Source organism: Panthera tigris, chromosome C2 (genome assembly GCF_018350195.1).
Source record: "Panthera tigris isolate Pti1 chromosome C2, P.tigris_Pti1_mat1.1, whole genome shotgun sequence".
NCBI classification, from domain to species: domain Eukaryota; kingdom Metazoa; phylum Chordata; class Mammalia; order Carnivora; family Felidae; genus Panthera; species Panthera tigris.
The window spans coordinates 125,357,250-125,375,884 of record NC_056668.1 but is presented as its reverse complement, the minus strand read 5'-3'; the positions used below and the strand labels follow the sequence as shown (position 1 = coordinate 125,375,884).

Genomic DNA, 18,635 nt, shown 5'->3' with positions numbered 1-18,635 from the left:
TCCAACTCGCATTCTGTCTCTCTCTCAAATATAAATAAACACTTAAAAAAAAAAAGATGCTGAACATTAATAATTGTTAAGACAATGCAAATCAAAACCACAATAAGGTATCACATCACACCAGTCAGTATATCTAATATTAAAAACAAACAAACAGAACAAAACAAAACAAAAAGAAAAACCAAGAAATAATAAGTGCTAGTAAGGATGTGGAAAAAGGGAATTTTCATGCACTGTTAGTGGGAATGTTTTTGGTACAGCCACTATGAAAACCAGTATGGAAGTTCCTCAAAAAAATTAAAAATAGGGGCACTTGGGTGGCTCAGTTGGCTAAGTGTCCGACTTCAGCTCAGGTCATGATCTCACAGTTTGTGAGTTCGAGCCCTGCATCAGGCTCTGTGCTGACAGCTCAGAGCCTGGAGGCTGCTTTAGTAGATTCTGTGTCTCCCTCTCTCTCTACCCCTCCCCTGCTTGCACTCTGTCTCTCTCTCTCTCAAAAATAAATACACATTAAAACAAATTCATTAAAAAAAAAAATTAAGAATAGCAATGTCGGGGCGCCTGGGTGGCTTAGTCAGTTGAGCTTCCGACTTCGGCTCAGGTCATGATCTCGCAGTTTATGAGTTCGAGCCCTGCGTTGGGCTCTGTGCTGACAGCTCAGAGCCTGGAGCCTGCTTCAGATTCTGTGTCCCCCCTCTCTCTCCGCCCCTCACCCCTCGCTTGTGCTCTGTCTCCCTCTGTCTTTCAAAAATGAATAAACATGAAAAAAATTAAACAAAAACAGAAATGCGAAATGACATTCCACTACTGGTAATTCCACTACTGGGTAGTTCCCCAAAGAAAATGAAAACACTAATTCAAAAAGATATATGCATCCCAATGTTTATTGCAGCATTATTTATAATAGCTAAGATTTAGGGGCGCCTGGGTGGCTCAGTCGGTTAAGCGTCTGACTTCGGCTCAGGTCATGATCTTGCGGTCTGTGAGTTCAAGCCCCGCGTCGGGCTCTGTGCTGACAGCTCAGAGCCTGGAGCCTGTTTCAGATTCTGTGTCTCCCTCTCTCTCTGACCCTCCCCCGTTCATGCTCTGTCTCTCTCTGTCTCAAAAATAAATAAACGTTAAAAAAAAAAATTTAATAGCTAAGATTTAGAAAAAAAAACTCAATTGCCCATTGAAAGATGAATAAAGGTAAGATACACACACACACACACAGGAATATTACTCAGCCATAACGAAAACTGAAATCTTTCTATCTGTATAGCAAATGAATAAACATCCATCCCACACGGATTGATCTACAGGGTAGTATGCTAACTAAAATAAATCAGATGGAGAAAGACAAATACCGTATGATTTCACATATATGTGGAATCTAAAAAACAAAACAAAGAAGACAGAAAGAGACTCATAAATACAGAGAATAAAAGTAATGGTTGCCAGAGGGGAAAGATTGGCAGGGTGGGGAAGGGGTGTGTGTGAGCAAAATAGGTAAAGGGGATTAAGAGGTACAAACTTCCAGTTATAAACTAATCACAATAATAGAAAATACAGCATAGGGAATACAGTCAATAATGCTGTAGGTACACTGTATAGTGATAGGTAGTAATTACATTTATTGTAGTAAGCACTGAATCATGTATAGAACTGTCAAATCACTATGTGGTGCACCAGAAACCCAAAAACATTCTATGTCAACTATACTTCAATAAAAAAATGTTTAAAGAAAAAGGAAGCTCCTATCTTTTAGAGATACATTCTGAAATATTCACAGATGCAATGAGGTCTGCATGACCTTGAAAATAACATGGGAAGGAAGTAAGGGATGGAGAGATAAAACATGATTAGCCATGACTTGATAGCTGTGGTAGCTGGGTAATGGTTATATGGAGAATTCATTGTAGTATGCCTCTCACAAAAGGAGAGTGAAATTTTCCGTAACAAAAACTTTCATGAATAGAAAAAAAATTGTGAAGACCAAATCAGATTGTAAAATTGAGTGCGAAATAGTACAAACCTTAACCCCTGACACAGTGAATGATACTATGATCTCTGAGAGCTTATGCTACCTTAAATTAAATAATAACCAGTGTACTCACAATACATAAAGATACCCCCTCAAAGTAAGGACACCCAGAGTTCTTCTAAACTTCTCAGTCATGTATCAGTAAGAATATATTCTGAGACTGGGTCCAAATCCCAAACTAATACTACCAAAATGCACACTTAGGAGCTCACAACAAATCAGAGTTTCATCTAAAAAGCAGGAAAGTCATAAATAACTACATCTCATTTCATGTTAATCTAATCATCTTCTCCACGTCTTCACATGGATCACAATTTATTTATTACAAGGGAAGCATGGAGAGCAGAAATGATACTAAAATCAAATTCCTTTTTCAGATCATTGTCAATCCAATTCATGAAGCAAAGTTTTCAAGAATCTCTAATATGCTGCTGAAATTTTAAAAGATGTATTAACAGAACTAGAATTAACAGAAAGCTTATATCAAGCTCCTTTACTCAGTAACCATTACAAGAACAAAGGCAAGCATAATACATACTGGAGGCCGACCAGGACGACCCCTTTTTCTTTTTCCTTTGATCTCAGTTTCTTCAAGTTCGCTGCCAGCATCAGAATGGGCAGTAGTTTCATTAGTTGAATCCCTAGAAAATGTGATATATTATTTTAGTGAACAAAATTAATTCATATATACAATGCAGTTCTATTCCACTACTTTCCTTACTTCCTGGTATACAGCTGATAAGAAGGATTTTTCTTCCATTTGCAGAAAAAATCTTTAGGAAAAGGAAAATATTACCCTTCCTGCCAATATCACATAATATTGAGTGACATGAATCCCCATATCGATAGGGAAACAAAGAGGAGGAAATCATTGTGGAAATGGCAGCTGCTATACAAAATATAAATGAAAATTCAGTTATGACAGATGAATTATTCAATAGAAAAAACCTAAGTCTTGGGAGGAATTTTATTTTATAAAATCATGAATAGTTAGTAGCGTGCTAGTAAAAGTTTAACAACTGGCTCCTCAAAAAAATTACGCACGTTAATGATTAGAAATTTTACTGAAATAATGGTTCTATAAAACGAATTTACTGACAATAAAATACACAATATTCTTTTGGTTTTTTTAAGTTTATTTACTTATTTTGAGAGGGAGAGAGAGCTCCAATGGGGTAGGGGCAGAGAGAGGAGACAGAATTCTAAGCAAGCTCCACACTGTCAGCACAAAGCTCAACATGTGGCCCGAACTCACAAACTGTGACATCATGACCTGAGCAAGATGAAGAATCGGATGCCCAACCAACTGAGCCACCCAAGCACCCCACATAATATTATAAATCCCATACAACTAATTGATTCACATAAAACAATAATTTTGTCACAGATGCATCTATAGCTAACCTTTGATTGTAACTGATGAACAAACAGGATCCCGATATGAACAATCACGGATATCTTTGTTCACTTAATGAATAGGATACAGGGGATATGACAAAGACATTTGTTAAAACTTCACTCACTGGTCAATGTTGTGGACAATGTCCTTACTGAATCAGGTAACAGTTCTCAAATAGTGGAAGGATACTTCCTCAATTATTTTTTCTATCATATTGTAATGGATATAAACTGATACACCTTTCCACTTAATCTGCATTATTAACAGTATCTCCATAACTTAATAAAGTTTATAGACAAATGAAAGAACAATAAATTGAGCCCTGATGTGTAGTGTTTGCTGATTTTCATAATGTAAATATTACCACAGCAATTTCAAACTGCCAAAGTGATATCAACAGAGTTGAGAATAAACAGCAGTAGTACACACTAAATAAAATAGGTGTATACAAATACACACATACATACAATAGGTGTAAATAAAAACTTCCAGAGCGTAGAAAACAGTAACATAAAATAATCAGGAAGTGATGAGTTTTGAGGATTTATTACTTTTACTTTTATTTTTAATATGATTTATTTAGATTTAAGTTTATATAATTTAACTTTTTATAAAGACATTGTTATTTTAGTAGGGTCACAAAATTTCTGGAAATTTACTTTTCAGCTCTCCAGGACAATACAAGATGGCTCCAGCATACCATTGCAATAGTATTAACAACTTCTTTGCTAGAATTTATACTACTAACAGTATAAAAGATCTATAAAACTGCAAATACAATGAAGGGAACACAGCAAGTAGTGAGTCCAACACACAACCTATTATTTCTTCATCTGCTTCAACAAATGCTCTCAGTTCCATTTCCTTTTTGTATTGATTCCTTAAAGCTCAAGTCTGTAATGTCTACCACTCCTCCCTTCATACCACGTTCTCTGGAAGATCTCATCCACTTGATGTATAGCTTCTATGCAAATAACTTCAATATATTATCAATGGACCTGATCATCTACAATTGAAGATTTTTAACTTCACATGTTAACAGCTTCTTTGAATGCCTATCAAATTCACCAAATACCACATACAAAATTAAGTCCAACACTAACTTATCTCTAGTTCTCTGCTCATGGCAATACAATTAACTAACTGATTTAATTAATGCAGGAGTGTACTTTAAGTTGTATGCAAATTTATTATGGTCACTGTTATCCTGTCTTATATTCTTAGAATCATATCAATCTTCCTCTTGTGCCATCAGCTAACAAGGGCAATCATGTTATCTTCCATATAATAATTCTCCAAATTCTTTCCATGATTATTACCATAATCACCACTCCCTGAATTAATCTCAACTTATCTATTTCTATCTCCCTCGTCCAGGACATTCTACACATAATGCCAGTAACATTCTTGTATCGTGATACCTCCCTACTTGCAAATCTTCAAAGATGACCTGGTATTTAAAACTGTGCACAGAAAAAAGAACTGAGACTTCTGGGGAAGATGGAGGAGTAGGAAGAGCTCACCTCAACCTCTAGATACATGCAAATAATACCCACATCAGCATATATAACCCAGAAAACTACCTGAAGACTGTCAAAACAGACTCTCTATTGGTAAATGTAGAGAAGAGGCCATATCCAAAAAGGTAAGAAGGGCAAAGAACTAACTGGGAACCAAATGGACCCACAGGAATGTCCATGGAAGGAAGGGATGCTATAGACACAGAGAGGATATTGGACACCACACTAGGCACACGAGGCACCCAGAACAGGGGACCTGCATTAGCAAGACTAATCAACATAACGTTTGGCTTTGAAAATCTGAGAGGCTCAACTTTGTAAATTCTTACAATCACCAGGGATTAATACCCGGAACTTTAAAAATCATCAGGCTGGCACTGGGAAGGCTGGAGGGCAATAAGATACTAGGTCCCCACCCTTTAAAAAAAAAAAAAAAAAAAGCACCAAACAGCCGTGTGGAGATATAGCACAGAAACAGTAGGTTGAAAAATGACTTGGGTGTATGAGAGGGAGATTTGTTTACTAATCTCAAAGCATTTGCTGGAGAGGTATGGATCTTTGGGAGATTTCTCCAAGAACAAAACTGCTGGCAGACACCATTTCCCTCACCATCACTCAGCCTAGATACATAGACACTTGCATAACCAGTGCAAACACACTCTCCTTCTAGCTTACTAACAGCACCTTCAAGTCTAAGATCTCTTGTGGACCCACCCCCTCCAACCCAGCCTCCACAGGAGTCTATCCAAAGCAGTATCACAAGCATAGCAGTGTGCAAGCAACCCTAATAGGGACCAGAAACACCTCAAAGTGACTCTGCCCTGGGCAAAGGGGAAGAAAATGACCCACACCAGTATGACTCAGGCCCTGGCAGTGAGCTGGGGGTAGACAGCTGGTCTGACTGCAGGCCTTGCCCACTGATGAAAGCTTCTCAGGGAACAGCAAAGGTAGAGTGCCCTGCAGTTCGCTGTCACTACAGCTCTGGCAAATGCCCAGTCTGACCCAACTCAATCCCAAGGCCACCCCAGACAGGCCCACTAATAACAGAGAAACCAAAACCTGCACATAAAAAGACAAGGAGAGCCACTACAGATGACCAAACTGCAGGCAAATACGGCTCAGCCACAAAAGTAAGGCAATACAACACACAAACGAGACACCACTGAAATGAAAGGTTCAGGTGAACAGGGAACACGGCACTGTACGGCACTACAGGACCTCTTCTTCATAAGGCCACTACTTTCAACAGGAGATGTAGCTGTCTTTCCTAAAACACAGAAACAGACATGAACCATCAGAAAAGGTGAGAGAAAAGAGGAATGTGTCTCAAATGAAAAAAAAAAAAAAAAAAAAGACAAAATCACAGCAAGAGATCTAAACAAACAAAAAATATGCCTGAGAAAGAATTTAAAGTACTAGTCATAAAGATACTCACTGGACTTTAGAAAAGACTAGCAGACCTCAGAGAGAGCTTTAACAAGGAGATAGAAAATATGAAAAAGAACCAATCAGAAATGAAGAACTCAATAACTAGAATTAAGAATATACTAAGGGAATAAATAGACTAGAAGAAGGAGAAGAACGGATCAGTGACCTGGAGGATAGAGTAATGAAAAGGAATGAAGCTGAACAGGACAAAAAATAATAATAGTAATAATACATGAAAAGAGACTTGAACTTGGTGACACCATTGAGCATAATAACATTTGCATTAGGGATCTGAGAAAAAGAAGAGAGAAAAAAGGGGGCATAACATTTATTTGAAGAAATAATACCTGAAAATTTCCTGAATCTGGGGAAGGAAACAGAAATCCGCATTCAAGAGGCACAGAGAGCCTCCAACAAAACAAACCCAAAGAAGTGCATACCAAGACACCTAGTAATTAAAATGGTAAAAACTAGTGATGAAGAGAAAATTATAAAAGCAGCAAAAGAAAACAGTTACATAAAAGGAAAACCCCATAAGGTTATCTGCTGATTTTTCAGTAGAAACTTTGCAAGACCGAAGGGAGTGGCAAAATATATTAAGAACGCCAAAAGAAAAAAACCTGCAACCAAGAATTATTCTATCCAGGAAGGCCATCATTCAAAATAAAAGGAGAACTAAAGAGTTTTCCAGAAACTCTCTGAATGGAAAGGAAATACCTTAAAGCAAGAGTAAGCAAGAGTAAGAAATGTAGGAAGCAGTAAAAATAAGTAGGTCTATAAAAATCAGTCAAAGGATTCACAAAAGCAGTGAATATTATATTTTACACCTGAAACTAATATAACAATGTATGTTAATTATACTGGAATGGAAGTTTTTGAAAAACTTTTTAAAAATAAACATAAAATTATAAATAGGGGCACCTGGGTGACTCAGTCAGTTAAGCATCCGACTCTTGATTTCAGCTCAGGTCATGATCCCACGGTTGTGAGATTGAGTCCCACATCAGGCTCTGTGTTGAGAATGGAACCTACTTAAGATACATTCTCTTTCTCATTCTCTTTCTCGTTCTCTCTCTCTCTCTCCACCCCCACCACCCCTCTCCCCTGCTCACGCTCTCTCTTTCTGAAGATAAAATCTTTAGTATTCATAAAAGCAGGTGTCTGCATGATTAGCAGTAGTTGATTCCTGATCTAGCTGATCTTACTCATCTCTACTAAAGAGTAATAAATCAGGGATACTCGGGTCGTTCAATGAGTTGAGCATCCAACTCTTGCTTTAGGCTCAGGTCAAAATGTCCTGATTCATGGGATCGAGCCCCATATTGGTCTGCGATGATAGCATAGATCCTGCTTGAGATTCTGTCTCTGTCCCTTTATCTCTGTCCCTCCCCCAGTCACATGTGCACAGGTCTGGCGCTCTCTCTCTCTCTCTCTCTCTCTCTCTCAAAATAAATAAATTAAAAAAAAAAAAAAAACAATAAGTCATACTGCTTTTTCCTCAATATGCACCAAATAGTTTATGTTTACATATATGTACTGTGTGCTTGTTTCTATACATGATCTAGAATAAACATGCACAAAAACCTTGTAAGAAAACACAACTGTATCAATTACAAAAATAAATGAAAGATCTGAAAACATGATAATCTTGTCCATAGTCATACACCTAGTAAGCACCACAGTCCACTTAGATCTCAAGGTAAACCTGAATTCTCTATCTCCATGTCAGGATACTAGAATGCAAATATTATGTTTTCTATTTATCTTGTGTGGATAGAATCTACTAGTGCTTTTGATGCTTGCAATCACTAAGCAACTACAGGAACAGGTTTGTTACACCACAGAATATGTGACTCATTAGTGAAAATAATTTATCCTTGAGCACTACACATTACTCATAGAAGAGTAAGGTACAACTTATTTTCTAATTCTGACAACTACAGTCAGTTTAAAAGGTGATGACTATTACCAACAAATAACTACTACATTCCAATTAGTATACACATGTGTATGCATGTTTATTAGAATATATGATACATATTTTTTAATTTCAAGCAATAGAGAGAATATAAGAGTTTCACATCACCACACCCTAACTCTGAATCTCAATGTGCAGACTAACATTACTGATGGTTTAGATCAAGACCTAATTTTTTTCTTTTTTTTTTTATATTTGAGAGAGAACATGCATGCACAGTGGAGAAGAGGGCACAGGGAGAAAGAGAGAGGCAGTAAGAGCGAGAGAGAGAGAGAATCTTAAGCAGGCTCTATGTTTGTGGAGTCTGACACGGGGCTCAATCCCAAGACTCTGGGATCATGACCTGAGCCGTAATCAGCAATCCAACACTCATCTGACTGAGCCACCCAGGTGCCCCTTAAATTTTTTAATTAACAGGAATCTTCATACAAATACACAGAATTTCTGAATAGTATCCCATAATATATGTGAAATTTATTTAATTACTTCCCTGTCAATGAGCACTTAGATTGTCTCTAGCTTTACAGTATTACAGAACTAAAACAACTGTCTTTGTACACTACCTCTTATTACACAGCAACAAATTTCTCTCTAGGATAGACAAAGAATACTTGATCAAGGGTAGGCAAACTCAAACTTTGACTAACTGCTATAAAAGCCTACAAAAACCCTGCCAATCTCTAATGTTCACATTTATAGACATAAATTAAAAGAAATAAAAAATCAGATGAAATCTTCTAAGAATGAATTTTTATCCCCTAAAACTCTCTAAATTCTGTCTACCTCTATTTGCACTGTAATCACTTCAGTTCAAGTTATCAACATATCTGGCCTGCATACTACAATATCCTCCTAATAGGTGTCCTTGCTTCTATTCTTGCCCCTCCCAAATAATCACTATACTGCATGAAGGGTGATTTTCTGAATCTCTCCCATGCATCTCTTCCATGCTTAAAATTCGACAGTGACTTCCTACTGCTCCTAAGAAGAAAAACTCAAAATTCTTGCCATCATTTAAGCAAGTCCCTGTACGATACAGCCCCACTCTGCTCCTAAGCCTTAATCTCATGCCACTCCCTATCACCAACCCTGAAAAAAGAAAAAGTACAGTTTTATTTCACTTTATCAAATATACCATGATTCCTCCTAACTCAAGGTCTCTGTACATGCCATATTCCTTCAGTCTGGAATTAACACCATTATTCCTTCTTCTTCCCCCACAGTGTTCCTTCAGTTCAGAGTTAAGCTCAACTGTCTTTTCCAGAGAAAAGAACACTAAATGAAGGCATGTGGTAAAATTCTCACAAAATTCTCTAATTTAACTTCCTAGCACCCATAATAGCAGCTCTATATATCTGCGATTATTTCATTAACATATACTTATTATACAAGCTTCATGACAGTATGGACTGAATCTCTACTATATGCTTTCTCCTCCAGAACTTAACATACTTCCAAGAACTGTATTATGTAGTAGAATATAAAAATATATGGTAACTGATAATATTTGACAATGCTTAATAGTAAATAGCACTAAGGTCAAAAATTTATCAGTGATAATAATATGTAAGTGAAACAAGAAATAACAAGGTCATTCACTGGAATTACCTTTCTCATGTCTACATTAAAAATCATTCTAAATGTTATTTATTCTGAGAGAGAGAAAGAGAGCATGAGCAGGGGAGGGGCAGAGAGAGAGAGGGAGAGAGAGGATGTCAAGTAGGCTCCATGCTGTGAGTATGGAGCCCAATATGGGGGCTCAATCTCACAAACTGTGAGATCATGACCCAAGCTGAAGTCAAGAGTCAGACGCTTAACTGACTGAGCCACCTAGATGCCCCAGAAAAATCATTCTTGGGGCGCCTGGGTGGCTCAGTCGGTTAAGCGTCCGACTTCGGCTCAGGTCATGATCTCACAGTTAGTGAGTTCGAGCCCCGCATCGGGCTCTGTGCTGACAGCTCAGAGCCTGGAGCCTGCTTCAGATTCTGTGTCTCCCTCTCTCTCTGCCCCTCCCCTGCTCATGCTCTGTCTCTCTCTGTCTCAAAAATAAAATAAACATTAAAAAAAAAATTAAAAAAAAAAAAAAAGAAAAGAAAAATCATTCTTGAAATAAACATTAAGAATTGCCGGATCAAAATATTTTTGTTTGTTTTTGAGGAGACTGTAGAGATCAGTTTCTAGTAAACTGTCTTCACTTTACAAATGATAGAAACTCAAGTTTACAAATACTAAGAGACATATTTCCTTTCACTTACAAAGCAAACATGACACTGCTGGCTGGATGGATTAAACAAGATCATGTATGTTGCTAAAATATGTCAAAATCCTCAGAAAACTTTATGGCCTCAATAAATGTTTCTCAGATCTCAACTCGACCAAGAGTACTATCTCCCACTGACGGACTGAAAGCAAAGTTCTTTCACCCACCTCACAGATCACCACTATCCACTACCCATAATCATAATACAGGTTTTCATTTCTACGAAAAAAAATCAGTTACACACAAAAAACAATGTTAAATACCACTGTATCAATACAATTTCTCTTTAAATACAACAGTTATTGAAATACAATCTCTGTGCCATATTTAATCAGAGATACTTACTAAGGGCCTGCCTAATATACAATAGTATGAGATAAAAAAAAGTGGGGGCACCTGGGTGGCTCAGTCATTTAAGTGTTTGACTCTTGATTCTGGCTCAGGTCATGATCTCATGGTCTTGAGATTAAGCTCCACACTGGGCTCTGTGCTAGGCATGAAACCTGCCTAGGATTCTCTTTCTCCCTCTCGCTCTGCCCCTTCCCCACCCACGCACGCACTCTCTCTCTCTCTCTCTCTCTCTCTCTCTCTCTCTCTCAAAAAAAAAAAAAAAAAAAAATTAACAAGATGAAAAGGTGCAGTTCAGGCAGAAACAACAAGAGTTATAAAACATTAGGTTAAGTATGGTACTGGAAGAAAAAGCAAAGAACATTACAGGAGCACAAAAGGAAACCTACCCCAACTTTGAGGGGGAAAAGAAGCTTTTCTGGTGGCATAATACATCAGCTAAGACTTACAGGATTAGTGGATTGGCCAGGTAAGAGCACAGGTGAGTACGCACTGCAGGCAGGACAAAGATTTTAAAGAAGAAAGAAAATACTATGTGAGGACCTCCAAACTTGGTAATACATTTAAGTTAGGGAGTAATAAAGACACAGGAGTTAAGTAATTAGAAAGGGCTTAAATTTAATCTCCTATATTTGGGAGAAAGAAGGAGGATAGGTATTGATGGCTTTCCAAGCAGTAAAGAAATCTAGACAGCCTTTTTTGTCTTAGATACCTGGAGGAAAAACACAAGGCCAGGAAACCAATTAAAAGGTGCCTACAATCTCTTGGGGAAAGAGGTATATAAATGAACAGGGGCATTAAAAATTATAAATAAACAAACTGTTGATCACTTTCATTGTATCTAAACCACTGTTCTCATACAGGATCACAGTATGCAGACTCCTAATTTGTATCTTGATGAAATCTCTAAAAGGAAAAGTATCTGCTACTACATTGAACATATTTCCCAAAGAAAACAAAATAAGACCCAATTCTAGATCTGTCCTACAACTCCAACAAATCTAATGAGATGCCATCAGAAATGCCAACTTGGTATATCCTTAATATTACTTCTGGCAGTCAGAATGGTCCAATGATCTGAATCTCAGGGAAAATAAGGTGGGGAGAGGTGGGAGGGTATGTGTTGGAGAAACAGTAGGATATAGGATAGGAGTTTATAAACTATTATAAATGGTCCAACAAAATATTTACACTTTGCAGGCAATTCATTCTCTATCACAACTTGTAGCACTAAAGCTGTCAAACAATGTGTAAAGGAATGAGCATGGTTCTGTACCAGTAACACTTTATTTATAAAAATAGGCAGCATGCCAGATTTGGTCCATGGATCATAGTGTGCTGACCCCTGAGAAGAAGAGTAACCTCTTCTTTGCTCAATACCACAAAAATACTCCTATAACAATAGTAAGAGCCCTGGATGGATATGGTAATTGTACAGTCTAACTGCTGTTTGACTTCAGACATATTGCTCAACTATGAGAGAACCTATTTCATGTGATTACAGAAGTATTTCATGTACAAAAGTGTCATGTATTTTTTTTAAATAGAGGAAAAGTATAATACTTACTGTAATACTGGTAACTCTGAAGTAATCATTGCTGAAGAGGTCTTTCCACAATGTAGCAAAAGAATCAAGTGCTGTACAACTCAAACTTTTTAAATAACTTCAAAGTCAATCCTGTTAATTTAAAAAAAAAAATAAGACAATTATTTTATTTCCAATTTTATTGAGGTATAATTGACAAATAAAATTGTATGATATTTAAACCACATGTGATGATTTGATATACGTACACATTGTGAAGGTCTTCTACCCCCCCCATCAAGTTAATCAACATATCTATCACCTCACATACTGACCTTTTATGTGTAAAAACATTTAAATTCTACTCTCTTAGCAAATTTTGATTATACACTTCAGCGTTATCAACTATATATTACCATATTACACAAGGTAATGTTACACATTAGACTTCAGACCATATTCATCTATAACTGAAAGCTGTACCCCTTCACCAACCTCTTACTATTTCCCCCACCCCCTAACCCCTGGCAATGACATTTCTACTCTCTGTTTCTATGAAATCAACTTGTATACGTGATGCCATGTGACATTTGTCTTTCTCTCACTTCTTTCACTTAGCATAATGCCTCCAAGTCCATCCATGTTGTCACAAATGACAGGATTTCCTTTAAGACTGAATACTGTTCCTATACACAAATAATGTACCAGGTTTTCTTTATTCATTCATCAACAAACAGGTTTTCCATACAGTGGCTACTGTAATGTTGCTATGAACATTTGAGTACAGATACGTCAGGATAATAATTCCATTTCCTTTAGAAATACACTCAGAAGTAAGACTGTTAGATCATATGGTAGTTTTAATTATTCACAGAACCTCCACACTGTTTCCCATAGAAACTGTGTTAGTTTACATTCTCATTAGCAGTATAAAAGGTTCCCTTTCCTCCACCTCACCACTATTAACCTCCTGTCTTTTTGATAAGAGATATCCTAACAGCTGTGAGGTGATATTTCATTGTAGTTTTGATTTGCATTACTCTGATGATTAGTGATATTCAGCACCTTTTCATGTACCCACTGGTTATCCGTATTTCCTCTTAGGGAAAAAATATATTTAAATCCTTTGTAAAATAAAATTATTTTAAAGTGAAATGAATATGCTAGAATATTTAGACTATAATCAATCAGTACTATCAAACACAGTCATTGATATTTATCAAATAAATTAAAAACTCATGTCCACACAAAAGCTTACACAAAGATATTTATAGCAGCTTTATTTAAAGTTGTCCAAACATGGAAGCAACCAAGATGTTCATCAGGAGGTGAATGGATAAACAAACTGTGGTACAGTTAGAAAATGGAATATTATTTGGCACTAAAAAGAAATGAGCTAGCAAGCCTTGAAAAGACATGGAGAACGTTCAAATGCTTATTACTAAGTGAAAGAAGCCAATATGAAAGATTTACATACTGCATAATTCCAACAACATGGCATTCTGGAAAAGACAAAACTGTGGAAATGATAAAATGATGAGTGGTTGCCAGAAGTAAAAAGTACATAGGGAATAAATAGGCAGATACAAAGGACTTCTACGGCAGTGAAACTATTTTGTATGACACCATTAAGGTGGCTGCATGTAATTTTTATACGTTTATCAAAACCCATAGAATATATAACACCCAAAGTGTACCTAATGTAAGCTATGAACTTTGGACGATAATGACACGTCAGTGTAGGTTCATTGATTGTAACAGATGTACCAGTCTGGTATGAAAACCTGAAAGTCAGAGAGGCTTGATGCATGTGAGAACTAGGGTATAAGAGAAATCTCTCTACCATCTGTTCAATTCTGCTGTTAACATAAAACTTCTCTAAAAAATAAAGTCTATTAAGGGGGGAAAAAAAAAGGGCAGGGAAAGTGGGAGAAAACAGAGCATTCAAGACAGACCATGACACAGTATCAAAGGAATCACATAAGTATATAAAACTGGAACTCCAAGAGAAAGAAAGTACAGGGTAAAAGAAATAATAGAAGAGAACTTTCTCAAAATAATGTAAGATACTGAAACACAAATACAGGATCAGGGAATTCCCAATTAGAATAAATACTATAAAATATATATACTGCTAAAAACCAAAGGTTAAAGAAACAAAAAGGAAGTTAAAGGGACACCTGGGTGATTTACTCAGTTAAGCATCTGACTCAACTTCAGCTCAGGTCATGATCTCACAATTTGTGAGTTCAAGCCTCATGTCAGGCTCTGCACTTACAGAGCAGAGCCTGCTTGAGATTCTTTCTCCCTCTCTCTCTGCCCCTCCCCTGCATACTCCCTATCTCTCTCTCTAATAAAAATAAACTTTAGGAAAAAAGGAAGCAAAGAAATAGGTTTTCTCACACACTGAAACACAAAGATAAGAATTTTATCAGACTTTTTGTTGAAAACTATATAAGCTGAAAGTCAGTGGAAGGACATCTTTGAAGTGCTGAGAGAAAAAAATAAACATTTGATTTATATACTCGGTGATAGTCTTTGCAAATCGAAAGGACAGACTGATCTCATGGAAAATGAAGGAGTAGAAAGCTCCATGAACCAGCCCTTCCAGTAAAGCAAGTCTTAGGTTTGTGAAACTGGCAAAATCAAATTTTAAAGACATCTGAAATTTAAAACAAATTATAACAGAGAAAAGAGTACCTAACAAAGAGCCTGCTAAAATGTGGTAAGGAAAAGCACTGTGCAGGCATCTGAGTGGCTCAGTCAGCTAAGCGTCTGACTCTTGATATCAGCTCAGATCATATAGACCAAGCCCTGTATCGGGATCTGTGCTAACAGCAGAAAGCCTGCTTGGAATTCTCTCTCTCTCCCTCTTTCTATGCCCCTCCCCTGCTTGAGCATTCATGCATGTGTGCTTTCTCTCTCAAAATCGTTTTTGTTTTTTTTTAAAGAAAGCACTGTATAATTTTGTTTTTCTACCAACTCCCCTCCCCCACAATCAACAGTATCCATAGGGATGACAGACCAACTTCCTGGTGCATCTTTCTGGTAGCAAAAATAAGAACATGGATCTTGTTCTCAAAAACTGTGGTTGTGTGTTTTGAAGGGATTCTGGACTATCATCTTTCCAAGGAAGCTGAAATCATACACTACAAACAGGTGAGGCAAGACACAGTGGATGTGACAAAGAGCAGACAATCTGAAAAGCTTCAGAATAAGGAGGCTAAGGAAGAAGATATTCTGGGGATCAAGGGCTTTAAAGAGTTAATCACATATACCAAGAAACCCAAAGTGCTACATACATGCCCAGGGCCAGAAGCGTATTTGCAGAAGACATGAGAGGACACAGGCTTGCAACTCTAGCTAATCTTTGGGTTCTGTGTAAGCACAAAGTAAAGACTAAGGCAGAGCAGTAAGCAACCTGGCTAACCTTTGAAGGAATACCTCAGCTACAGATAAATAGCCAAGACCAAAAGATTGCTTTTCTTCCTTTTGATTCCCATTGGCTCAAAATATCTATAAGTTAACTGCTGCCTACGGATATTATAAAATTTCATTAACCATACATGACAATGAGTACAGTAATTGAAAACAATACTTTAGAAAAGTCACTAAACACATGGCTGTAACCCTCAAGAGGCAATAAACCTCAAGGAAAAGGAGAGAATCTAGTGTCTAGAGTTATCATATTACGATACTGAAAAAAAAATTTTTTTTGAGAGAAAGAAAGACCATGCACAAGCAGGGAAGGGGCAAAGAGAAGGAGACACAGAATCCCAAGCAGGCTCCGCACCATCAGTGCACAGCCTGACACGGGGCTCAAAGTCATGAACACGCGAGATCATGACCTGAGCTGAGGTCAAGAGTCAGATACTTAACCAACTGCGCCACCCAGGCACCCTGAAAATGTCCAGTTTTTAACATCAACAATCACAAGGCATACAAAGAAAAAAAATACGGCCCATTAATAGGAAAAGAGGTTGACAGAAATCATCTTTGAGTAAAACAAAACTTAGGCTTAGACTTTCAGAGGACAAACTATCAGAAGAATATAGACTATCTGAAAACGTGCTGATGAAAAACTTTCCAATTTTTATACAAACAGAAATCTACAAATTCAAGAAGGTCAAACAACTCTAGATAGGACAAACTCAAAAGAGATTCACAGATACAAATTACAGTCAAATAATGAAAGCCAAAGACAATGAGAAAACACTGAAAGAAGTAAAACAGAAATGACCCATAACATACAACTAACTAATCCTCATTAAGAATAACAGCCAACTTCTCATCAAAAACTATGCAAGGTAGAAGGCAGTAGGATGGCATATCTAAATTGTCGGGAAAAAACTGCCATACAAAAAAAATTTGTTTTAATGTTTATTTATTTTTGAGGGAGTAGCAGCTGATGAGGGGCACAGAGAGGGGGACAGAGGATCCAAAGCAGGCTCTTCACTGACAGCAGCAAGCCCGATGTGGAGCTCGAACTTACAAACCACGAGATTGTGACATGAGCCAAAGTCAGATGCTCAACCAACTGCGCCACCCAGATGCCCCACAAACAAAAATTCTATATCCAACAAACTATCACACAAAAATGGAAAAACTTAAGACATTCCTAGAAAAACAAAAATGGAGGAGACTTGTTGCTAGAACTCACCTACCATACAAGAAATGGTAAAGAAGTCCTTAACAGACAATAAACCGACAATAACTTGAAGCCATACAAAGATTAAAGAATACTGGCAAAAGTAACTACAGAAGTAAATGCAGAAAAATAATATTTACAGAAGACAATATTTTTTGCCTGTAACTTATATTTTTGTTTCCTGTAGGATTTAAAAGACAAACTTTTAAGACAATAACTATATAACTACTATGCTGTTGGACACACATGTATAAAGATATCATTTATACTTTTGGGAAAACTGGACAGCTACATGCAAAAGAATGAAACTTGACCACTGTCTTATACCATACACAAAAATAAACTCAAAGATTAAGGACCCAAATGTGAGGCCTGAAATTTAAAAATATCCTAGAAGAGAAAGATAGGCAGTAATTTCTCTGATACCAGCTGTAACAACATTTTCCTAGATATGTCACCTGAGGCAAGGGAAATAAAAGCAAAAATAAACTTATTGGGACTATATCGAAATAAAAAGCTTCTGCACAGTGACAGACTAAAAGACCTCTTATTGAATGTGAGAGGATATTTTCAAGTGACATATCTGTTAAAGGGTTAGCACCCAAGATATATAAAGAACTTAGACAACTCAACACCCCAAGTCCCAAATAATCCAATTAAAAATGGACAGAATAGATGAACAAACATTTCTCCAAAGAAGACATGAGGAGGGCCAAAAGACACATGAAATGATGGCTCAACATCACTCATTGTCAGAGAAATGCATTTCAAAACCACAATGAGATATCACTTCATACCTCCTAAAATGGTTAAACTCAAAAACACAAAGAAACAAGTGTTGATGAAGATGTAGAGAAAAAGAAACCCTCATACACTGTTGGTGGGAATGCAAACTGGTGCAGCTGCTATAGAAAACAGTATGGAGGTTCCACAAAAAATAAAAAATGAAACTACCATATGATCCAGAAATTCCACTAATGCATATGTATCCAAAGAATATGGGAATACTATTTCAAAAGGATATGTGCACTTCTACATTTATTGTGGCATTATTTACAATAGCTGAATTATGGAAGTAGCCCAAGTATCTACCAGTAAATAAATGCATGAAGTATAGGTGATATGCATAATCAAGTATTGAGTCATAAAAAGGAATGAAATCTTGCCATTTGCTACAACATGAATAGACCTAGAGAGTATAATGCTAAGTGACATAAGTCACTCAGAGAAAGACAAATACCGTATGATTCCACTCATATGTGGAAATTTAAGAAACAAAACAAACAAGCAAAGAAAAAAAAGCAACAAACCAAAAATGTACACTCTAAACTAGAGAAGTAATGGTTACCAAAGGGAAGGTGAGTTGGGGTGGATAAAATAGGTGAAGGGGATTAAATGTATCCTTATCACGATGAGCACTGAAAATGTAGAGAACAATGAATTACTATATCGTACACTTGAAACTAATATACACAGTATGTTAATGATATGTGAATTCAAAAAAAT

At 36.9% G+C, this 18,635-nt stretch overlaps 1 protein-coding gene across 4 annotated transcripts in view; it reads right to left on the bottom strand.

Annotated features, from left to right (window-relative positions):
• The window catches only part of STAG1 (stromal antigen 1), a 402,258-nt gene that overhangs the window by 275,237 nt on the left and 108,386 nt on the right, over positions 1–18,635 (bottom strand). For 3 of the 4 annotated variants that reach the window (XM_042998579.1, XM_042998577.1, XM_007087414.3), the window contains exons 2-3: positions 12,524–12,634; positions 2,562–2,664 (exon numbers count right to left, since the gene is read on the bottom strand). In XM_042998579.1, coding sequence (XP_042854513.1) covers positions 2,562–2,664; positions 12,524–12,552 — 132 coding nt within the window. In that variant the 5' untranslated portion in view covers positions 12,553–12,634. Of the gene's footprint in view, positions 1–2,561; positions 2,665–12,523; positions 12,635–18,477; positions 18,498–18,635 lie in introns of those variants that run through there. The other variant, XM_042998578.1, reaches the window with a different exon arrangement.